General features: G+C 46.0%; 1 protein-coding gene across 1 annotated transcript in view; it reads right to left on the reverse strand.

Annotated features, from left to right (window-relative positions):
* LOC8030931 (transmembrane protein 209) overlaps nucleotides 1-25,309 on the reverse strand; it is a 32,206-nt gene that overhangs the window by 2,419 nt on the left and 4,478 nt on the right. Inside the window, exons 6-14 of the mRNA XM_029972412.4 lie at nucleotides 20,273-20,378; nucleotides 16,532-16,612; nucleotides 12,654-12,802; nucleotides 10,079-10,138; nucleotides 8,026-8,122; nucleotides 7,211-7,336; nucleotides 5,314-5,414; nucleotides 3,905-4,019; nucleotides 1,777-1,871 (exon numbers count right to left, since the gene is read on the reverse strand). Coding sequence (XP_029828272.3) covers nucleotides 1,777-1,871; nucleotides 3,905-4,019; nucleotides 5,314-5,414; nucleotides 7,211-7,336; nucleotides 8,026-8,122; nucleotides 10,079-10,138; nucleotides 12,654-12,802; nucleotides 16,532-16,612; nucleotides 20,273-20,378 — 930 coding nt within the window. The remainder of the gene's footprint in view (nucleotides 1-1,776; nucleotides 1,872-3,904; nucleotides 4,020-5,313; nucleotides 5,415-7,210; nucleotides 7,337-8,025; nucleotides 8,123-10,078; nucleotides 10,139-12,653; nucleotides 12,803-16,531; nucleotides 16,613-20,272; nucleotides 20,379-25,309) is intronic.

The raw sequence follows: 25,309 nt of genomic DNA on the forward strand, positions 1-25,309 counted from the left end.
TTCAACTTGTGACAATTTTTTTTGAGAATGCTAAAATTATAATAGTTATATATAATATATAAAATGGATAATTATAATAATAATAAATTATAATGGAGAATGCTAAAATTATAATACAGCGTACTTTGTGCCATATTCTTTTAATTGGGAATGTTGTAAAAAAAATTACAGGAGGACGCTTAAGCTTTGCCTTTAAGAGTGCAATGTGATAGCTAAACATATAAACCCCCGCTCGTTCCCAAGCAGTGCAAGCATGTCTGCGTGACCGTAACTGAAGGGTTGTGGGTTCAAATCCCCTTTTCATTTGCCATTTTAAGGCAAATGAATTACTTTATAAAGTGAAATCGTTTGAAACACGCTGCATCCTTTAAATGTCTTAATCGCTTTCATTCCACGCAAGACGTCACGTGAGTGTTGTGGGTTGTTCGAAATTCCCGCGCGAAGTGTGTGGCTGCGACGTCATTACCTTATTTTCCTGTCTCGCCAATGCAGGATTTTCTGCGACAGAAGCTCCTAAACGCTATCGCGTTAAAAGTTGGGCAGAACCATGTGATAAAATTTAGATTTCTTTTAAAACCATAACACCTAGGCAAGAAAACAATAAGCTTATGTTTTTGCTTAGCACAAAAAAATTATAGATGCAACAATTTAATATAAATCAGATGAGAAATGACAGGATAAACAATAGGGTCTCCCCTTAACAAAATTCTAGAATTGCAGAATTATACCAGTGGGAGGAAGGCCTCACAACCATGTCTTTCAGGCTGTCTAGTAAATTATTATTGTGACTTTACCCTGACACTTTCCAGGTTTCCCTCACAAACGTTTCCAGGTTTTCCCTGACAATTTCAGGGAAATTCCCTGACCACTGTAGAGGCGATTAAATATATAAGACCATTACCACACAAGGCATTGAGCATTGAGTACTTTGAGGATCAATTTGCACGGGCTTAATCCGACTTGCATATTCCAAAATATTCGGGTTCGTCCAGTCCGGATTAAACAAGCACTTTCTTGCCGCCGACATCTTCAGAGGAGAGACCACTTCCGAAAACACTATGAAAACCGACGCTCAATCACACACGTCAATAACCAAACGGCGGCATGGCCGCCAGATGCACACTTTCGGATATTTTCGGCTTAAGGCTTCGATTGGATTGGGGTCTGCAGCCTAAATCTAGTAGGTCTAACTGGAGCTAGCCTAGTGTCCCGTCCTCAATCCAATCCAATCCAAGGCTTGGACTGGATCTGTCGGCTGTTTCCTTTGCATCGGGTAGCACACTCTACATCAGGTGAGCAGAGCCCGCGCTCCGCTCTAAGCAGAATTTATCACCTAAAGACTTGAGGACTTGGGGGCAGAAGCCCCCAAGTCCCCAAGTCTTTGCTCGGGGCACCCGATGGCGTTTTTGGCTCATTTTCCCTGACTGGGATCGGTTTTTGACAATATCCCTGACAATTCCCCTATTTTTCCCGGTAATTAAAATTTACCGGTCGCTAGACACCCTGGTCTTTTCATGGTTATCTTTTCAAGCATTAGCCATATTGGAGATCCTTGCCTTGATCCAGCACTAACCATAACCAGTTATATAGTGAAGCTCATGTCGTCACCATTTCGGTTTGTGGGTAAGGAAGCAGCAGTGCATCAGCATTATCACATTTTTGCTGAAGGAATAATGCTGCTTGCCTAAAAAGAATGGACAGTTTTCTTAAAAGGTGTGCATTCAGACATAGTTTAAGCGATTGGGAGAATGTTAGGCAATTGTTCAGCTATCTTACCTTGGGCAGGTCCCAGACAGCCTCACCCACGACCACTTTGTAGTGCGGTGGAAACAAGCTGCTCTGGTGAATGCAAAGAGTGTCCTTCCCCGTGTCTGTTGAAAAAGATCACAAAAGGATGCAGGACCGTCAGTAGATGATCAATTGTTTAGTTTTCCTATTACCAACCAATCAAGTGCTAGTGATAGCAGTAAAAAAGCAGAAAAAGCTCAATACTGCCTGTTTATTAAACGGCTCACTAGCAGTTTTTACAGCAGATACCCCAGCTTTATTTACTGTCGCCCAGCTTACTAAGCGAGCATCAACATGGCCGACAGTTACGACAACTTGGCAGAGAGGTCTGCAAGCAACAAACTGGGATCCTTCATTTACAGACCAAGCAGACGCTCCATGGTGCACCACTCTGAGAGCCTTCGGTGACCCTGAAGCCACTGATTGTCACACCCAGCACGTTGCAGCGCTGCAATCGAACTCCCCACCCCTGCCCGTTTCAATCTGGATGAGCATCGTACCGGTGTGTGGTCGTGTATCACTTCTGTGTGACGCATGTTATAGACCTCAGGGTAGCGGTTGTACTGCACTGGCTAATTTTCTCGTCTACAGCTGGGAGACAAGTCGCCCGTATGTTCTAGACTGTATAAACATACACACACCCCAATTTTGCAAACGAAAGCTTCAAAGTGGCTGCCCCATGCAATCATAATGGGCTGGGGAGAGCTTGCTTGCCAGTGGACAAAACAGGCCAATATATTCTGCACATGCAGTTCAGACTATGAGCTACCTGTTTACTCTTGTCCTCAGCCACATAATTCACATGTCCGGAATGGGAGAACAAAAAAAATGCAAGACAATCTGGATTGAGTAAAAAAATATAGAAAAGGCAAAACAAGGACCGACTGTCATTAAAGCGTGAATACCTTCCAGTTGCTTGGCAGGAGCCAAACAATGCCTTCCCCAATACCGGAGGTTCCACGATTCAAGGTGGCGAAGACTACACGAAAAAGGAGTATATAGTAGCTAGAAAACGTCAACATGTTTATATTACCTTCCAACAAATTGCAGTTCGCCAGATGTTCTGAGCTACCCCAATAATGTTTTCAGTATGTCTTTAGCCTTCTTTTCTCTCCTAGATTCAAAATGGCCAACATCACCCAATCGGAAAGCTTGATTAGCTTTGTTCTTTGGTTTCGGTGGATGCTACAAAACGAGGTGCTCTGGGAGTAGTGTCCAATGTCTTCAGGCATTCAATTTTGACCCCTGGTGACAGCGAGAGCTTTCTTGGCTGCTTAAGACATGGCTTAATTGACGTGGCTCGCCAAGTGTTGTCAACCAATTTGCAAGTCCAAGATCGGGCTATTTTGCTGAGAACGTCTCAACAACACATGTATGGTGAGAGAGGCCCGACGGCCTAAGTGAGTGTGCTCGTTATGAGTGCTCCTTTATCCACCGGTGGATTTCAGCTCTTGTATGACGGCAAAAGCATAGGTTGTCGATCGCTTCGAACCGTGAAATAGGAGACAATCATGATTTCAACTTGCGTCAGATTTCACGTTGCCGCGGCACTCGATTTGTAGCACACAATCCAGCTTTTTGCGGTTCGGTTAGCAGACGGCTTGAAGGTGCTTTCTCGCTTTATTTTCATCTGAGAATACCTTATAGCAGACAAAAAAGTCATCCGCTAAAAAATATAGGCTCGCCCCGTGAGAACCAAATTAGATAGTGGTCATGCTCCTGATGACCTCCCTCCCTCCTCAAAAAAATTTAAACGGCGTAAGGTCGGTCTGCTTTTCAGGTACAGCGACACGTGTTCACACTGTAGATGAGAAATATGGGCAGTGCAGTATGACTGCTAGCCTGGGGTCTTTAACACACATCACGCAGCTGGAGCACATGACCGCACGCCGATACGATGCCCGTCCGGATCGAAATAGGCAGCGGTGGGGATTGAACCTGAGATTCCTGGTTTTGCAGTGCAAGCTTTTGTTCCACACGCTCCAAGATGCGGTGTACCAACACGCTCGGCTACCGATCCCCTTATGTATTTTGAGGAGTGCACTACTTTTTCCGAAAGGAACTGTTTGTGAACCAGAAACCTTTGTTAAAACAAGTACTTGGAACCGTTTCTTACGCGGTTTGTCGGGGGCTTTGCTGAAGAACTGCGAGGTGAAGGTCTTGCCGTCGGGGAAGCGCGGGTCGGGAGGCAGCCTCGAGTCCAGGTACGTGCAGAACATGTGCAACACGATCTGGGGACGTGCAAAAGGACCAGTAAAGCGTGTCGCCTCGCACACGACTCCGGGTTGGACAGGTTGTTTGTTTAGCCTTGATGCGTGACAGAATCAACGCAACTCAAAGAAAAGGCAAATGTGCGACAAATTATAGATAATGTTCTGTGCTTTCAGACGTGTTTTTGGGGGGCGCTTCATATTTCTTCCAGATTCCGTGTTTTCTCGGTTTCAACCTTCGGTGTTCGGAATTTGGCTCCCAAAGAGAGAAGCATCCTCACGGATAGTTTGGGCTGTGTTCCAAATCAATGCAAAAAAAAGGAGTAGATAGAAATTTTAGTTCCTTCAAACTTGTGCCTTCCTTATTTGAGGACAGCTACGATTTGGGAATGTTCCGCCTCTCCCGCCCCGCCCCCAGATTTTGATAAAACTAGCTAGAAAGTTACGAGGTTTATTGGCGTTATACCAAAAACTCTACAAATACACTGTACCATCACGACCGGTTACAACGAATTCAACGAAAACCTGAAATCGCTTCGCCATATCTGCTTCTTCATTATATCTAGACTCAATAAAAGTAACACGCAAGAAAAAAGATAACACGAGCCATTACGGGCACACGTTTATCGTGCCTGTAGAAAGCGGTCGAGGATTCCCTGCACGCGCTCTCCGCTAGATCAGAGAGCCATGTTTTGTTGTACCAGGTGTTTGCAAGAAAAGAGAACCATGCTTTTCGGTCTGGTCAAATAGATGATGAGTCACAGAAAGCTTAAGCTCTGCAGGAATGTGACGCTAGCGTTTGCAAGGGAACGCGGAAGTTTGAGAACATGACGTCACCTGTATCAAAAGATAAAAGACTTAATTTTCCACCCAAGCCCACTGTCGTCAAAACAAGAAGGGACATTCAGGCACTTGTAGCATCCATTTCAGTTAAAAAGCTGGTCGGAAAGAAAGAAAACTACGTCCTCCTTCGGACTGTAAAGTGTTTTCTGCCGGAATCAACGCCAGACGCGTCCGCAACATCAGTTTTTGTTTTGACGATACTACCAGACTTACGTGGACGTCGGCTCGTAGAGAGATTTTTTTTCGTTTTTATCTTTTGATCTAAGTAAAGTCATGTTACCTAAAACATGATGCACAGAATGTATTGCAAATGAACAGGGCACATGCTGTGTGCATGTCACAAGTCGCGTTACGTCGTGAATCACTAAACTCAGCGACATCAAGCGACATTACAGTCATATAGCGTAATGTGTAGCACTTCTCACGACACCCAGCCCGACGACTGTGTTAAAACTGATAAAAGAACACTGACGGCGGAATCGGTGGGTAGGTAGTCTCCCCAGGGCTTGCCCTTGTAATTGCTGCTGCCCCCGTTCCAGCGAAAGCCGCTCATGCAGCCACCTTTCGACAGTTCTGGAAGCAACAAGAATGCAGCACAATTCACGTTGAAGCGAGAATTGATTGAACCACACAAGTCTGTTCCTCAATCCTGCTTAAAAAAATAAATGAGTTTTTCTCTGTTCTTACACTGACGGTAAGCTTTGAGACGTTCGTAGCTCATCTTCCTCGTAGACGCACTATTGTGGCGCCGTGCGAGTACATAAATTACATTCGAAATAACCCCTTTCCTGGACGGGGTAGAGACCTACCGTAAAATCCCATAAAGACGCCCACCCAAAAATTAGGAGATAAATAGTGAAAAACATGGCTATTTTTGGGGATGGCTATTTTTGGGGATGCCACTGCAAAACTTAATCAAAAATTAATGATAAGGGCCGGGGCACCTGCTACAAACCACGTGACGCGGGAACTGATACCGCAGATCGCGGACACGGCAAATTCACATTTCACGATGCGATAAACACGCGGGAATTCGCTACAAACTCCTGTCACGAAAAAGGATACCGCAAGTGGCCGACGCAGCAGATTCGCATTTTATGGTGCAAAGGACTCGCGGAAACTTGCCGAGAACTCTCATCTCACGGGAACAGATACCGCAGACTGCGGATGCAGAAGATTCAAGTTTCATGGTGCAATAAAGACGTGGGAACCCGCTACAATCTTGCCTGTCACAGAAATCGATATTGCACGCGCAGATAAATCGCAGACAAAAACAAGAATACGCTACAAACCCGCATGTCACAGGAACAAATACCGCAGATCGCGGACGCAACAGAATCGCATTTCACAATGCAAAATACTCGCAGGAACAACTCGCACGTATTACTTACAGCTCAAAATCGATATCGCATGCACAGATCACAAGCAAAAACACAGGAATCCGGTACGAACTCGGGAACGGATACCGCAAATCGCGAACGCAGCAGATTCGCATTTTACGATGCAATATACACGCGGGAACAAGTAGCATGCTACGCGAGCCGATATCGCGCGCAGATCGGACATAAAGGCGGGAACCCGCTATGAACTCGCTTCTCAGACGCACCGGTACCGCCGATCACGCTGTTGATGCACGATTCCCATCGCACATCGCTTGACGTCCAACAGGAATCGGGGGGTAGGCGATGTTTCGGAATTTTTATGTTACAAGTATTTAGCCAGAAAAACGGGATGGGCAATCTCTCGGAAGAGGGTGCCCTTAAGGGATTTTACGGTAGACTACTGACCGCAAGCTCGTTCGTTCAATTCTTGCCAAGGGACGGATAACATTCTTTTTGCAAACACTACCAGCCATGTTATCACAATTTTCGTTACAAAATTTTGCACTAAAACGGATTCTGCATTAAAAATCATTTAGGGCCTGTTGCAAATTAGGGAGCCATCCAAGACCTGTGCACATTACAACGAGCTAACCTCGCTTTGACAAGCTGTGGGTTGCTCGAGAGAAGCTATATGGAAGGCAATCGGACAATAGCTGGTACCAGCACAAACGGAAAAATTACACAAGCGTGAATGTGCTGACGAAGACTACGAACAACAGAATGTGCTGAGCGCAAACTACTACCTCATTTTTCAAACGTGAAAACAGCGCAAAAATTTGACAAAGGACGTGTGAAAGAAGTGCACGGACAAAGCGCTGCCTCATCCGTGGCATCATGACTTCTCATGATGCCACGGGAGGTCCCCAGATGATCTCAATTTCCTAAATTTAGTGGGAGGACTGATGCGATGGTTCTTTGTAACAGTTTTGTCACGAAACTTGCCCGATAAAGCAAGTTCCGCGTGAAAAAGAGAAAGACGTCGCCTACCCTTGATCCTCTGGACGAGGTACTCCTGGTTGGGAGACAGGTCCAGGTAGGGCAGCAGGGCAGCCAGCGTGGGCACCTGGGGACCCTTGCTCAGGGACACCTGACGCAGTGTCGACTGGCTTGCCTCTGAAACCGCAGTAAACACGGGGACCGAGGAATTAAGGCTCGTTTACGCACTTGCATTCTCTCGTGTCGAGCGCATAACTCTCTCTCGTGACCGCTCAACATGCCGGCGCCACCTATCGGGCAGTCCCGAAACAAGTACGACCCGTATATATATATTTTTTAACTTTTCTAGACATTGTTCTTTCACCGTGGGCAAGACATAATTCTGACAATATTAGGAGCGACCGTTTCTCATAGACAGCAAGTAGGTTTGATTTTGTGAGCATTCCAAAGATGACAGTTCAGTTATACACAAGTCAGAAGCGTCCCAGGATGTGCCAGCATGTTAAGTTTGAATGAAGATTGGCACGTATGAAAATTCAGTACCAGCTGACTCTCTTTTACGTTCCTGAGCACTCTTGCTGGCGCAGTCTGTCACAAGGCAAACAAACTCGAGCGATTAGAAAATATTGCCTCCGCGCTTAGAAAGACGTTGGGCGAAAGTTCATTACCGTGGCATCCACAAGTTTTCGGGTCGAGCTCACATGAAATACAGTGGCCCATGCGTGAGAAAGTTAGAGTTGAACAAACCACCAGCAGTACATTCATTGTCTGCTAACGAACACATGACCAGCCTAGCAGGCTTTAGATCCTACCTAAAGACAGCGCCGAGGTTCCCCGACCCCGGTGCAAACAGAACGGCTTCTCACCCCCAACGCGGAGGTCAGATGAGCCCAGCCGCTGCAGCGTGCTGTTCACAGAGTCCACTTCGGAAGCCAGCCTGGCCAGGATGGTCTGATTGATCCACTGGAAACGAGGAATAACTGTGGCACAGGTGTTGCACGCAGCCCACTGCAGTCTCAACACAGCGTGCACGAGCAACATGACATGGTTTTGTGTTTTCAAATTTAATTTTTCTTCGAATTGGGGGGGGGGGGGGGGGGGGGGGGGGGCAGGGGGGGGTTTCGGGGCTTATTTTTAGGGGTGAAACTCCTTAGGGTCTAGCCTTGTCCATCCATCCGGCGTCCGTGCTCACATCGATTGCCATCCCATCTGTCTGTCATGAATAAAACGTTGCATATAGCCGCTCAACGTCTATACAGGAGAGGGCACTGCAATCAAATGCGTATATAATCGCGTTAAACTTTGCATGCATTGGCTCAACGTTTATAGACGAAAGGGTGCTGCGGTCAAATGCTCAAATGTGCATATAACCACATTCCATACCACGCATTCTCTTTCTGACATGGACCGTTGACTTTAAGCGGTGGAGACGCGTTCCCACGGCTTCTAGCGGATCCAAGCTGATCCACTAGAAGAACCACTGGCTCTGCATTTCACCGATCATAAAGCAGTAATAATGAAGTTGAAACGCCACCCGGAACTCAGCACTACCTATGAGCAATAAGAAAAAAAAAATCAGCACCATCAGCACTACCTATGAACAATAAAATCTGTATCATCAGCACCACCAGAGCTTCGCCCCAATCAACATCATTCACCATGTGGAGATGTGATTTTTTTTCTCCACAATGCTAACCCACTGCATACAGATTTTTAAAAATGCATTAGCATTTAACGTTTCAGAGCATGCTGCCGCTTTTGGTTTGGACTGAACCGGACTGGTTTTGCGAGGCCGCAGCGCGGTTCCCAAATATGCTCTTTCACTTCATTCGCTCATTATGTCCACTTTCCCTTACGTTTGAAGGAAAGAGACTTCCTGCACGCTTCTAACGACGCACCGCTGTTGACACACAGTCCTTTTATGATGGAGCCGGAGCGTACGCATATCGTTTCGTTTCCCCAGTTTGCACAACATACGTGAACATGTAAAACCGAGGCACAGCAATGACGCCTTTTGAGCGAAACTGCCGACACGTGTGAGGAAAGATTAACTCTTCAAAGACAACGGTATGCGCACCGTATGCGGCGATCGAGGGAAGCTGTGGCGGCTGCATTGGAAACCGCCAACGCCCGGGAGAATAGACTGGCTCTCCAAACACAACAGTATGCAGACCGTTGCGAGGTTGGAATTCCCATCCTTCGTCGCGTCAGAACCCCACCCCCCCTCCCTAAATGCTAATGCATTTCGTCGAGAATCGGCATAGCGATACCAGTGATTTCGGCACAGTTTTTTTCCATGAAATGTGCCAGGAAAATTTATTTATAATAGGCAGTGTGCACGAAAATTAAAAAAAAACTTAACTTGGCCTCCAGATGTTTATTGCTCTCACTATTATTTCCTGGCTATCTGATGTGTCCAGCAGTTATTCTCCGAGTGGCACTGTTGGAAACACTCGGGAAAGCGGAAAGCAGCAAACATCATCTAGAGGCCAGGTGTGATTCGTTTGTTTTTGTGCATCTTGCTAATTTTAAATCTGGGCATGTAAAGAGCAGAAAAATTGCTGCAAGAACCCAGCGTCTCTCAGAGACGCTGGCGCCATAAACAGCGTGTATTAAAAAAAGTTTGTTTGTAGGGCTGCGACGTCAGTGACGTCGAAGAAACGAGTGGACGCATTTGGCTGGCGGAGCGACATTGATCCCTTTGAGAGGCATTTGCCGCCGGGATCTTCGCCTGTCAAAAATGCTTATAAGTGTGCTTATGCACACTTATAAGCATTTTTGATGTTCAGTTTCACTTCAAGAACACGGCCTCAGGTTTGACTAGCCCTATATCTTTCCACCTGATCTTCCCAGTTCATGAATAAATGGCTGTTCCTTGTTTCTAATACAGGGATAAGAAAACCCAGGCTGTAGACTAACCTTGCGTAGATTCTCAACCCAGCGATCCAGTTGCTTGTCTCCGGACCACTTGCTCCAGTCCTAGATGCAGTAATGAAAAGATCCGGATCACTGCCTATCTAGTGATCCTCGGAGGAGTGGGATCTTAAAGGATCTTTGCAACTAGAATGCTCAATCACTGGTTTTCCAGGCTCGACAGCGAGCGTGCACCACCGATTCAATAATTCCAAACTGTACATACTGCAGCACACATGTAACTGCTTACAGAATATGTAACACGGCATATTCTAGTTGGTTCATCACATTACAGACATAGGCAGAAAAGCGTGACTTCCAATGTAAGAAAACAGACCTCCCCAAAACATAATTCTGAATTGTTTACATTATTTTTCGTGACACTACAAACAATCTTTTAAATACCAAAGATCCCTCATGCAATCAAAGTGTTTCTTGCTAAATAGGTTTCAGCAAGCAAGACATTTAGTTATTTTGCTAAAAGCACCCAATTTTATGGCTTGGGCAGCTAATAACAGTAAAGCAGACATGGCACATGTTTAATAGTATTATGGCACTCTTGTCAAAGTAGAAACAATGCAGCAGACATACAAACAGTGAGTAGAGTCGCTCGCATCAATTAGAACTTTGACAGCAACAGATAAGATCCAGACAGTGCCAACATTCGCCCCCTTCCCGCACCATAGCGGCAAACGCCAGGTAAAAGGGAATATTCTGTCTTTTGCTTTGCAGGGTAGTTGCACAGCCGAACTTGGTAAGCATTTTGCGTCTCGACAGCACAAACACTGTCCTGCACCGCGTCTCCGAAGGGAAGCCCTGCCGAAGCGGAACGCGAAGTTCGCTTCCTCAAAGTCGCAAACCTCAGTTTTCACCTCGCTGTTTCACGCGTCCCCATTCCCTCCGAAGCACGTGCTTGTCCTCCTCACCCTCGCCCTCTGCACATTCTCCCACCACGTGTGTGAGCGAGCTCATTCAACGCCTCCCAGACGAAGAGGACGTAGTACTGGACTTTCTGCGTCGCCCGTCGGAGGACGTAGACACAAGTTGTGGCTGAACGGTAATGAAGCAGTAGGGTTCAATAAATTTCCGTGGGCTCTCAAACTGGATTTCTAGGGATTCAGGGGTTCTTCAGTTCCCCAGAGTACCATTGTAATTCCCACAGCTTCCAAATATCCCCAACCGTCCCTAAACACACATTTTTACAGTTTAAGCACTATTATAGAAGATCCAAGTCGCCCATTGATGCGTAGGTATAAGCTGAATGTTACGGGAAGTGTGTTACAAGAAATTGCTAGGAGCCAGCCCTATCACGTATTTTGTGCTAAAAGGCATAGAGTTATGACAATGTGCGCTAGAGGTTCGACTGGCGCTAACGTGCGGTTTCAAACTGAAGCGGATGGCAACTGGTCCGAAATTTACTTCTGGTAATGCACTTCTGTGAGAAAGGGTGGGTGCATTTTCTTTCTGCGCTCGATTATTAAAGCAAATGTTATGAAGAATTGTTTTGCGAGAGACTGCGTGGAACATTTCTCAGTCGCGTAGGCGAAAACATTGGTCAGTTCTTTCAAATTTGTGGCTTTAAACATTGGGCAAAAATAGTTTCATATGTGCATGTATGCACACTGTTTGACACCGTTAGTGCGAACGAGGCATCGGCTCTTTTCTGCAGGGCGGTTTATGCGCCAAAGCAGCGAACGGCATCTCAGAAATCAAGAGAGACATCAAGAACTATGCACTAACGCCGGATCAGTAATTAGCTGTGCATGTAGGCGATCGAAGGAAGTGAAAACCAAGCAATTAGTGCCATTTTTTTATATAAATAATACTCGTTTTATTCCCTCTGCTCATGAATAGGTGCAAAGGTAGTTTTGTTCTGGCGTTCAAAACATCACATCTGCATGCTCGAAAACTTTGAAAATGAAGAAAAAGCCAGAAGACTCTTATTGTCCGATAAAATCAGTGCAATAATAAAAAGAGAAACACTTTCTATAGTCTGTATTTTTACCGTTTAATGCATTGCTAATTGCTCCTATATAGGGGTAATTTTAGAGGAGATAATGCACATAAACCTGGCACATCATCAATATTAGCGTGATCGTTAGTAGGCACTTCTTAACCAAGCCCTGCATTTTTTTCAACTGCAATTCTTGCTTAAATTAGTCACTTGTCTTCACACATCTCCTGTGGAACGTAGAATCGGGCCTGGAACGAATTCTGCGAAGTTAAATGTCGCTCACTGACCTGAAATATACTGTGACTAAAGCAATAGCACTTTTATAATGTTAATAAAGCTACCTACTATATTCGCCATGACCCAAGTAACAAAGGTGATTCGTGTTATTATCCGGTGAAGAAACAAAATGCATGAGAGTTTAAAGCAGACAACAACCAGTGGACTGGTTGCTGTATGCTTCAATTTGAAACCGAAAGTCCCATAGGCACTAGCGCCAGCTGAACTTTGAGTGTACATTACAACTTTATGCTAAAAGGTACACGCTACATCAAGCAGACGGTGAGATTGTATCTCTTTGAAGGTCCTCCCCAAAAAACTGGAGCAACACGGAGGAAACAGGCGGCTCACGCTGTCTCCGGTGAAGGTGGCCGTGGAGTCTGGATCATCCCCGTGAGCGGACTGCGGGGAACGCGTGGCCGTCTGGTAGTGGCCGGCGCGCGGGAGCACGGAGTCTGCAGCGCCGAGCGGGGGACTCAAGATGTCGGCGCCCACAGAGTCTGGTCGTTTCGAAAGAGAGAAGCATGCAAGTGTCCATGGATGAGGAAGGATGCTAGCGAAGAGCATAAACTTTTAAAACTCGAGGTTTAAACATACGAAATTAAAGGTCAGGTTCGCACACACAGACACAGTCGCAGCACTAAATCGATAACTTGGCACCCATGGAATGCTGCATCAGCAAGGTCGGCGCTATTTCCAGTGCCAACTAATGGCGCCAAGGTAGTGCCATCTATTAACAGGCCTTCACCATGCAAGCTGCTATGGTCAGGGTGAGAACGAAAAGGAGGAGCTTCCATTGTCCCACATCTGGCATTTCCTACCGACGACGACGCTCCGGCAAAGCACTTTGGCGCAGCTTGGCACAAATGGCGCAACAATCGCATTTATCTCAGTTTCACTTTTTGGCATCAAATCTTTGTTAAGGAAAGCTATAGGTTCATGTTAAAACAATTATGTGAAGTCGACCTTTAATGGTTCTATACTGAAATTTTGTAACGAATGTGGCTGTGAACTTTAGTTCTGTATTTTCTTGCTCCCCGTTATGAAAAAAGAAGTTGCGTTTTAATCAACCTACTTAACCTAAAAAGGGTATATATATGTTTTAGCATTTTGTTTCTATTTCAATTTGCTTACTTTTTGTCATTTCTTTCCACAGTCGTGTGACACAGGTGTTATACTGCATGTTTCATCAAATGAACTGGCCATTAATGAAAGATTTTCTCGGTGGGTGGGTGCTCATATCATGAACTTTCACATACCCTCTTCAAAGGATTAATTTATAACCTTGAAACTTTGTAAGGCATCCTCTTTCAGTTACAAATATGCCCCGAAAATTTCCTACAGACCTGACAAACAGGTTTAAAAGTTTTCCTTTTGAAGCAATGTCTTCAACCCTTTCAATTAAACAAAAAAACAGTGGCGTTTTTCTTTTTTTGTTTTTTTTAGAGGATAATACAAAAAATATGTGGTGTTAGTTTTTTTTTTTTTTAGTTATCTAATGGGAGTGCATAGTGTGCTTGCAAGCTGTTCAGGATGAGAAGCATCAAATTAAAATATTGAGGACAAAAAGATGCTGCCTTTCATCGAACTGAATTCATTTTGGTGCATCCGCTTCTGCGACATTCCGGCGGTGTCCGACTCCCAATTGAAGGCACTTTATTACAGAGCTTCCCCATCAAACGATGTGCCGTCATCCCCTGAATTGAATTCCGAGAAATGTTAAAAGTATCAGTCAGAAGAGCCTACGCTCCAATCAGCACTACCACCAGAGCAATTGACATGCGAAGAGAGCATCTTGCACGCATCACATGCAAGTATATAATTTCTAACTTTTTATCCGCAGACTTTTTTTTATGTCCATATTAGCGATATGACACTTCTCTGTCATACGACGTTACATTTGTTAAAAGCTATGAATCATGCTTGTTGTGTAACATGCGATTTTGCTAGTTGGTTTATTGTGCCCTTTTATTTCATTATTAATGCGAAAGCATTAACTGTTTCATGGAGCAAGCTGACGTCATCAGTTTAAAAAAGCAAAAACGGCAGATAGTTTCCCCAATCCTTCGGTTCCATTGGCTAATGCGCGTCGATGGAGCTCCCACTGGCAGCTGCGCTCGTCAGTTTCCACGACCGCTCACCCGATGGCACTGAGTGTCCATTAGCGCGCCGTTGCTGCCCTGGGCACGGAGCGCACACGCGCTGACTGGCGCAAAAAGTATGCAGCAGACGAAAAAGAGAGCGGACGAGCGGCTTGCATGCTTTCGCATTCACAACTCATAAGGAATGCTTAGGTGTACCTCAAACTTTTTTATTTCCTGTATTTCATTTTACTGAATGTATCCTTCACACTTTTGAATGTTGAACTAGCTGTTTCATTGTGCCTTCTTTTTTATGTTTATTTTTTAATTAGTAAGCCATGCTTTGCCGACTGTCGAACTGTTGGGGGCAAAGTCTCTGTCAATAAAACCTGCCAAATAAAGAAAAAGGAAAAAAGAAGAGAAAACGTTCAGCCTTTCCATTTTCGTGAAGAAGAGCAGCAGAGCTGTACTCAATACACTGTGTGCTTCTTCTTCGTCGTCGTCTGTTTTGCGTGCTGTTTCCTACGATGAATTCCCACCCACGCACCCAACTATCCATTCTTCTATTATAGCTGGGAAGGTCGCCGCCATCTACGAGCGAAGGCGGAAACCATACTGGTTGTGTGCTTGCCGCCGTCGCTTATACAGTATAGACCACTTACAACGTAACCGCTTATAGTGCAGGACCGGGTATAACGCGGTTTTTTTAAACCACCGGTTCACCTCCCATAGAACTCCATGTAATCACATACCGCTTAAAATGCAGGCGCGCAAAGGGAAATACCGGTTATAGTGCGGTTTTTAGCACAGCCCGCCGACCGCGCCGCCGACCGGAGCAGCGCGCTCGCTTCCCTGTGCGACACTAGATCACTAGATAACGGCGCTGACGGCGCGAGCCGCAAACTGCACTCGCGGGGCAAGGAGGTAGCTCGAAAAAGCGGGGAGAAGGGAAGAGAGAAGCTTCAGTTGCCATAGCGACGAAGGGACGCACGCACGTGTCGTTCACGTGCGTGAGTCCCTCCGCTGCGTTGGAAACAAAGAAACAAACAACCGCAACGACAGACCAATCGCAGGTCGAGGAGAAGTGTTCGCGCGCGTTGCATGCCGGTCGCGGGCCGGCTGCTTCTATCCGCAAACATGGCGTCGGTTGTGATCGTCGTCGTAGACGGCGTTCATCTCATCGTTCTGCGTAAAAGCGCTATCCTTGACTGTGAATTTTCGTTGTGTGTCGCTATGATAACCCAGCACGTACTAGAAGGGAAGATCCACCTACTCGTGCGGCGATGTCGTGGCGGCGCTCTCAATACGGCAGAAACGCCCGTGCCGTCATGTTTGTTTACTTCGACTACAGCGGTGATTTCTAAGCATTTGTGTCCTCGAACATCGCCCGGATTTCTTATTTGGCGCATTTCATGCGTGTGCTCAAGTTCAAGGTGTTACTGGCGCATACCGTATGAAGGATGCGAATTTTCACGCGTTTTCATCTCCGGAGAAAAGTGATTAGGGTTAGCAATCCTGAACGCTCGCAACGTCCGTCCGCAACCCGCGACGCCGTTAAATGGCTGCGCCAGGGAAAAGCCGTTCATTTCTTTCAAAATGTGTGACACACTTGAGACAGAACTGTACTAGTCTGGTGAAATAAAGACTTTCCTCAAATTAATCTTTATTTTTCATCTAAGATAAAATAAATTCTTTTACAAAGGTAAGTTGTCTCATGGCATGTATTTTGGCCTGAAAAATTGATGTTTTGGTTATAGTGCGGTACCGCTTATAGTGCGGATTTTCGCGACTCCCGAGACGTACGTTATATGGGTCTACACTGTACATGGCGGCAGCTGTCCAGGTAGGTTTGTGTCGACATACCGGACACGATCCTGGGGAACCTAGCCCTTAACAGCTCCGCTATAATACAAGCAGCCCCAGCAAGGCCAAACACGGTGCGAATACAATCCTTGTAGCTCCCCAAAGACACAACCAATAGCAGCATCTCCTGGGTGTGCATGCAGTCTCGCATTTCGGCAAGAACTTTCAAACGTGTCATCGCTATCATACATGTACAGCAACGATCGTCGAAGGGTTAAGGAAACAGGAAGAATGATGACGTGCACAAGGGGGCAGAGGAAGGAGCCACAGTGGAAAGGGGCGTACCGAAGGCGGAGCTGTGGTCGCTCTCTCTGTGCTCAGCCAAGAAGCGTTCGAGGCTGCGGTCGTCTTCCACACTCCACTCGACTGCAACAAGAACACAAAACGTTCTCGTGAACATACCCTGGAGTTTCTATATGAAGTACTTGCGACAATGACAGCCACAAATTCCCTCCCTTCGACTGGTGACCTACGCTAGGAGGGCGGCAAAGTATGGTTCAACGGGTAGCGCCGTCATTTGTGGAATTCCCGCAACTCTGAGACAGCCCGTGGCCGCAGTCTTTGGACCCGGTCTCGAGCTTGAGCTCCAGTATGTTCTGCCAAACAGCAACGCAGTAATCGTGTCCCATTGACTGGGGGCGATGTACCTTCCCAATGTTACCGTTTTTTGCTGCAGGTCGTGCCGACTAGCAGCAGACCGGGGTGCCTCTCTCTTTGCTGCCCAGGGGATATGGCCATATTTGAAGAAGACAGGACAGCACCTGTGCTGTATTCTCCTACTAGTGCTTGTATTTTGTACCGAGTTTCTTACGTTGTGCGTAGGGTTTTGCAAATATTTGAAATTTTCGAATATTGAAGCTAATAATTTCACATTCGATTCAAAGTTCAAATTGAATATTTGGCAAGTTTGAATATTTTTAAAGTAATTTCAATATTTGAAATGCTGGAAAACATGTGTGTGTGTGTGTGTGTGTGTACACACACACACACACACACACACACACACACACACACACACGTATAGTCAAACCCACTTATAATGGACGCGATAGTTCCGCGAAAAATGGTTGTGTTATCAGTAGTTTGTTATATCTGGACTTGCCTTTAAAACACGTTATAAATAAGGCTAATGAAGCTGGTATTGGTAGTTTCACTCTGCCAGCTCTTTATTTAAAGAAACTATTTGCACGACTCTACCGCGCCCCCAATTCTAACGTGCAAGCAGATTTCGCTTTCAGATAATGAAAAAGTAAATTGCTGCTAGTTCTACCACGCAACTAAAATAATGAAGATTGGCCAGATGCCTTATTAGAACAGATTTTACGAAACGCACGCCAACACAAAAATAAATGCCGTGCTCTAGTCCGACGATGGTTCTTCGCTGTCCATAGAGCTAAATAATACTTGCTTTGGTCTAAAGTGTTTCAAGTGCCGCGCTTCCTGCGCATGTACGAGTGCACGGCCGTCGCCTCTGGCAGGGTGGCTGGGATTGCGAGGCCGAGCAGCGCTGCTCCGTTGTTATCGTTTTTCGCCAGCGTGATGTTCTTTTGTTTAAATAAAGCCTCCTAATGGACTTTCTTTCCCTATCTTAAAAAAGACAGACACGAGTCTGTAGATGCCAAAGAATGTGCTTGATACGAATGCCAAAATGGCGAACGTAAACAAACGGTCACAATGATGATGGGGCTAGCCACCTTATACCGAGCATCGAGTTAGAGTTTGCAGACATAAAACAAACACAGCACGGCGGGAAAGTTGACTTGCTCCTTCTTTCCCTCTTCTGCCTACGCGAGCCAGGAGGGCATTCTGGCTTTTGTAGTTTTGCTTTCCGCGCAGCCGTGGGAATGATTTTAAGCGTCTCCCAGAGCGCCGCGCCCGAAATGTAGTTCTTTCGATCTTCTTTTTTCTTCTTCTTCCGAAAGCGGATTTGGAGAGTTCGTTGTAACAGTACGATGCTTTGAAAAACGGTCGGTTTATCCGGACCAATTTTAATGGGTAGGGCCTTGAATTTGTATATTTTCTAAAAACTGGTCGTTATAACCGTTCGGTCGTTATATGTGGGATCGTTATAAGTGGGTTTGACTGCATATATATATATATAAAGAGAACAGTACGCGCTATATATACTTGAAGTGAGTTCACCAACCAAGGCTAGAACACAAGTTACAAGACAAACAGGAGCAACAAGTCTACTTGCTTGAATCTATTGCGGATTTCGTTTCTAATAACTAACACCAAAGTGACTCGCCTCCGCTTCAAGCTCCCCTCTCCTTGCCCCCTCCAGGAGTTAAAAAAAAATTACAGGACACTTACGACCGCTGAAATGTTTTCGAGTAATGTGTAGTACACATATTAAAGGCTTCACAGCTACCATGACAAAACATTTGCTTTGCCGTGCACATATCGAGGACGTCAAGGGCGACATCAAAAACTACCTCTAGGACGACTTCCTAGAGATCGACACCAAGTACGGTGTTTAGTACAACCTCAAGGATGACGTCAAGGACAATGTAAAGGACGGCATCTAGGACGACACTGAAGATGACCTCTTACGACGTCTAGGATGTCAAGAACGGTGCCTAGGATGACAACGAGGACAACATCGAGAACGACGCCTAGGACGACCTATAGGACGACCTCAAGAACGACGCCAAGGACAGCGTTGCGCTTGACGACATCTTTCGGGCGCAACGATGCCACCTTTTCGCGTAATGGGACAAGTAAGGCTTTCACCTTAATAGGCACGGGAGAGAGGGGAAATCTGATTCGGCCGAGTTCGACGGCCTGTGTGCGCTCAGGGCCCAGCGCCGCACTTCTGTGGAGTGGTGCTGCTTTCATGGTAAGTTCGATGCAACGACATTCGGGAACGTCCACTAGGTGCAATCTGGTAATCGGTTCATTCATTCTAAACATTTTGGCGCCTTTTTGAACAAAAGATTGGTGTCTCTGTGGTGCGCCTGGAACACGGTTGCCATTTAGACAATACAATAGGTGCTAGAATTTCATCGCAGCACCCCCTTTAAAGGGGGCGATGCAACGATTTTTGTATTTTGCGCAAATACAAGCGGCCAAGTGATCTGGAGCCGATTATATGCCGCCAATGTTGATCATAGCCCTGCGCTGGGGTTGGCAAAGCACAGGACACGCGCTGAGTTCCAGACATTGTTATGGCTCGGCTATTGTCGTCATTGCAGCGATTGGACACGGGACACTACCCGAATGCTTCTCGAGCTATTGATTATCACGAGCCCAAATCGAGTGTCCACGCCATGCTCGGGTCCAATCAGTGAGCCGCATTCAAATATTGTCACTGGGCGGTACTGCTACCGCCCACCAACGTCATCAGGTTTTACGAAGGAGAGATTGAATGAAAACACTCGGTTTTGTCCTTGAAATTACAGCGCAACAAAGGAGTTTCTTGGTCAGTGGCGTTGCGTGCGAGTATCCTCGAGTCCCACTAGTGCCAGTAAGCTCGTGTAAAGTGAAAAACATTCTATTTGAATATCGTTGCACCGCCCCTTTAAGGCAGGTTCAATTAATCTGGCCTATACTCTGACCGGTTTACCAATGTTTTGTAATTCTCCGGTGCTGTGGGGTCAAACAAGCCTTGAACGCCTTTGGACCTCACTAGATCCGCGCTTACATGGATGGTGTCGGCCGGCTCCGGGGCAGAACCTGCCGATGGGAACGAGACGACAGGCAACCAATCTCGACGGTGACGAGGGCAGATCTGAGGCGAGCGCCTCGAGCAGATTTATTTTTCATATTTTTGGTGGCCGAATCATGTCTTGCCGCCACGCGGCCCGTGGTTTTATACAACACGTGACACGTGCAATCGACGCATTGTAGGTGGTGCCATCTCTGAATGAAGGACGGCTGTAAACATAATCACTACACAATGCTTTGAAGTCACAAAAGTCTTTCACAATAATATATCTACAGACTCTCTCTCCACCCCTACAGGGTTTGTATTGACGCGAATGAGTGACCATCAATTCATTAATAGAAAAATAAAGGGCAACATACGCAGCGAACAATTGGGGCTGCGGCGGGTGCCCAAGGTTCCATGCCGCCACCTCAGCGGTCCGGCGGTGGCCTGCGTCGAACTGGGCGACCGGTCCGATCCGCTCGTCTGCATCAAACCAACGAGGTGCCACTGTAGTACGCTGCAGGTATAGAATGGCGGGACAGGACCCCCTCCGAAAGCTCTCTGTTCGACGTGATTGGTGGTGTCCTCCTTTCCAGCATTCTCTCAAATACTTGACTAGGAAACGCGTCCCACTCAGCGGAAATACGGCGGCCCACCAGCGGCTTTTGCATCTGGATGCACACAGCCTTGGGGTTTTCCCCTTCGAGTTGGGAGGGGTGGCTGCCGCCATGGGTCATCATGGGCACCCTTTGAGACGGCAGAGGCGGTTGTACCGTCTCAGCTGTCTTGGCGAATCCAGTATTTCGGTGCATTGGCGGCAGTCCTCTCCCCCGGCGCAGCGAGAAATCGCGACAAAGTGGACAGTCCGATGCACGCGCGTTCTCTCGAACGCCATTTGTCAACACCGCCAAGGGATTATTTGGTCTGATGCAAATGAACAGAGTACAACGTATCCTCCTGGTAAAGTACTTGCTGCGCTCTGCTAAAGAGGGAAAGGTGGAGGGCCTTGTGTGAGGAGATTTACCTGCTGTTCTTAACTTGCAACAGACTACTGACCGAAGGGTAGCAATGTTGTCCGCCTTCATGTTGTCAATGCACATCGTAAGAAACAAAGCCCGATTACTTTTGAAGTCAACCAAATAATTAAGCAACAACACCCGACCGACAGTCAGGCCGACCGACAATTCATACTCGTACAGTCAACTTTTGCTAATTCAACCTTGATGGGACATGCGAAATTGGGTTGAATTATTCGAAAGTCGAATTCTGAACATCCAGCGCCTTAGATCAGGCGGGCTACCATTTTTATAATGATCCGCCACATACCGCTGCACAACGGTGGTAATGTCCTTCGCGCATTCAAGGCGGTGGCAGCAGAGGTGACCGGCACCACTGCAACACTGCTGCAGCAGTGCTGCAATGATTGTTTTGGTAGTGTGCGCCGGTTGCCGGCAACCATTGCAACACTGCTACGGAGCAGCGTTCGCTGCTCCAGAGCGGTGTAGCGATGGTTGTTTTGTGTTGAGACCCGGCCGTGTACAGTGCGTCAACATGTGCTCTCTTCTTCTCTCCCTTCGCACTTCAGTGCGCACCTTAAAATTTTAAAACAATGTTTTTTGCCGATGGGCGCGGTCGGTTGCGCTTGTACTTGCCCACTGCATAATCTGGTAAAAGAAAAGGCTTGTTTTTGTATGTGACGTACGGCAAATCCTGCTTGTAATTTGTCTGCCGCCAATTCTCTCTAGGTCAAATTAACCAACATTTTATATTTCAAGATCGAAACAATGAGTTTTTTTGTTTTTTTGTAAGAATGTATGAGCTTTTCGAATTTGTTGAATTAAACGATAAGTTGAATTAACGTGAGTCGACTGTGCTGCGACACCTGAAGGCCGCACTGTCAGCTAGAACGATAGGGACAAAACACAGACAGGGAGAAACAGGAACATATACACCGCTGCTTCTCCCTGTCTGCGTCTTTCCCCTATCGTTCTAGCTCACCGTTCCCCTTTGCGTTATGTACCAACTAGCTCAACTTCAGCCTGTTATTTGAGAGGCTGGTTCACACATTTTCATCTGACTGTCATTTACTATGCTATAGCCACTCGCGACGACATACGACAAGTAGAGAGCTTAGATTTAAGAGGGAGCAACTCGAACCACGTGGAGCATTTGCAATTTAAAGGCGGGTGCCTTTTGCACAACTCGGGTGAATGAGCGCAAGTTGTCGCGTGGCGAGGGGGATTGCGGGTGGAGAAGCCGGTCAGAGCTCAAAGACGCTTTTTGACGAATCAACGCTTTCTCCTCCCCTTCTCTACCTGTGTTGCAAACTCGGCCCGTAAGCCCCACGACCCCGATCGGGCAATTGGAAGAGCTGAAATCTAGGCGCCCTAACAGTGACATGCCAGCACCAACTGCCGGGTGGCCCCGGACACTTACGACGTTCGCACATTTCGCGCAACAGTCTTTGACCGTGAAGTTAAAATAATTCCGAGGACGTTATGAGACCACTTCTCATGGATAATGCGTAGGTATGATCTCGCAAATACGGTGAAAAAAAATCTTTCAATCCAGATACACGCGTAGTGCAAGTGTTCCAGGAAGCTATCACAAGTGGATGTAGTGTAATCAATCCCAGTCAAAGATAAATTTGTGGACCGGCCTCAATTTTCCATGACCAGGGTTGTAAAGTACCTAGGTGTAAGAAATTAAAAATTGGCATCTACCAACTTGGCTATATCACATCAGGGTACAGTAGGTTCGCGATAATTCAAACTCGGATATATCGTACTTCCGGTTAATTCAAACAGATCTGAAAATTTTGGTTGTCCCGCTATGTTTATAAGCCGCTTAATTCGAACGGCTGTTTTCGCTTAATTCATACTTTTTTGTTCTCGAGGACCCGTTGAGTGCGCTTCTTTCCGAGCACCGGTGCACCGCAGAGAAGCAATACCCGCGGAGCTTGTTTTCGCGAGTGTTGCTTCTCCGCAGTGCACCGGTGCTCAGAAAAGAAGCGCACTCAACGGGGCTGAAGCAGGCACACATTAGCGGAAAACGGCATTCACATTATGTGCTTCAAGACTAGCAATGATGACCAAGACGACATCGAGGATGAGGAACAGCTCACTGGCATCATCCTTTGCGGCCTTGAAGCACATAATGTGAACGCCGAGCTGGCGAAATATGCTAGTCTTGACGACGATGTGTGTGTTTGTCGTGATGACTCATTAGAGGACATAAGGAAGTAATGCCAGCACAGTGCAGCAGTGAGAGTGAAGATGATGATGAAGAAAGGGATGATTCACTACCAACTGTCACAGCCGCAAAGGCCTTTGAGCTCATCGCTCAGCTCCGGAAGTTTCTGTCTGCAAAGGAAGAGTCCCGTAAAGAGCTACTTGCGTTGGCTGGTATTGAAAATTTTGTTTTGAGATCTCATGTACTGACTAAACAGTCCACAATCAACAACTTTCTTGCCGGATGAAGGAACTTAACGTCACAGTTCTTTCACCAATGTGTTATGCCTGTACTTGCTTATAATTAGGCCTATCATATTTAGATGAATTTCTGATAATTCAAACTTCTCGTAATTCAAACTAAAATCTGTGACTTCCTGGAGTTTGAATTAATGAGTCTACTGTATTTCGAATTATTGTTTATATCGAACCGTCCAAACATCCCTTTAAATATCACATGTAACAGTATAGGAGCCTTTTTTTCTATATCGAACTACCATAGCGGATACACTCAATTAGCGAAGGAAGCACGGCCTCCCCTGGCTTCTCCCACGGTTGGGTTGCGGATTGCACGGGCGGCAAACCGCCAAGCCAGCATACGTGTACAGGGATAAGCAGCTAAAAGCAGTGTTGTAAAAAAGAAAAAAGGGAAGGATGGCAAAAGCAAGGGCAAGCGTGGATGCGTAGGGAGGGCAGAGAGTGCCCGCTGTTGTTGGAACGGTAGCCTGCGCTTTCCTCAAACACCACTGTCGCTATGCGACTCCTGATACCCAAAATAAAAAAAAAAAAATAGTCTTCATCAAGTTGAGCATGATGACAATGGTTGAGCAATCATACTTTGAACACCTTATCTTTGTTTACCTTTTGCTTTTGCCGTTTTTGCTTTGCCCGTTTTCTTTTTGCTGCCTGAATTTAATGGTTTCTTTTTTTGCTAGCTCTACTTCATTATACAAATCGGATTGACTTTTTTTTTTTTTTTATGCTGCTCGCTTTTTCTGCTTTCATTTTTTTTTTAATTATTTTCGTGTTTTGTTGCGAGTGCTGTGTGGAGATCGTGGCCAGGCATAAACGATCGCAAGCATGGTCGCGTAAAGGCGGCAGTGTTTGCGATCTTCACCAACTAAGCTCTACTGCATTTAGCGGCTCTTAGAGGTTTTATTTGGTAAGGTCCCGTTTGTCGCGGCCTTCGGTATTAGCAGAGACGAGCCGAAATTTCAACTGGAGCTCAAGTTAACATATTTTTGTATATCAAATTACCGATATATAGAACTATTTTACACTCCCCTTTGAATTCGATATATCCGTGTTCAACTGTAAGTATTTTTGTTGTACCTGAGGTACAAACCTAAGTACTTTCACTTCTCTGTATCTGTATTTGTATCTTAGGTACATTTTCCAGTAACTTGTAACTAAGTGAAGTTACTTTTTACAGGTACTTTTCTATTCACTTCGTCAAAATGGTAGAAACTACAAATCTTGAAGTATTAGCACGCTACCGTGTGCCGTGACTAACGTTGAGTTGGGTACGACCTGGAAGGCACTGACTTGATCGAACGACGTTTTAGCGAACGACAATTTAGCGAATGGCAATATTCATTTGAGCGAATGGTGGATTAGCGATGCCGTTCTAGCGAAACAAATTTATTGAATCGCCTCGGAACTCCGTTTAGGAAAAATAGCGACCCGCTTCCTTCATCTCAAACCGAAATAGACTTCACTGCGCGTTTGAAGCTCCTCTGACAGCTATACAAGGAAGGAAATAACTTGAAAGATGTGCGCAGTTTCTGTTGCCTGTATCTTGTCCTGGTGGTGGCCCTCTTCTGCCATAAATACAATATAAAATATAACTGAAAATAAATTAAAATTACAATCGTAAAGTAATGTAACATCGCGTATATAATACAGTTTCCACTCAATAAATGGGACTCAAATTTTGCAGTTATCAAAACTGAAAAAGTTCCGAAAGAAAAAAAAAAGCTTATTTTTCTTCTAACGAAGAAAAAAAAAAACTGAAGTTTGAAGCCTTTCGGTCTTCGTCACAAAGGTTAGGTGCATATGCAATTGACTCATGAGTTTCTTTATGCGGCCGACGTCTTCGGGGCCTGTCGACGTCAGCACCGGATCTGAGGGCAAGAACGTCAACAAGCGAGTTCCGGCAGTTTCGGCGTGACATGGTAAACAGTG

The sequence above is a fragment of the Ixodes scapularis genome, unplaced genomic scaffold (genome assembly GCF_016920785.2).
Source record: "Ixodes scapularis isolate PalLabHiFi unplaced genomic scaffold, ASM1692078v2 PGA_scaffold8__174_contigs__length_109621045, whole genome shotgun sequence".
NCBI classification, from domain to species: domain Eukaryota; kingdom Metazoa; phylum Arthropoda; class Arachnida; order Ixodida; family Ixodidae; genus Ixodes; species Ixodes scapularis.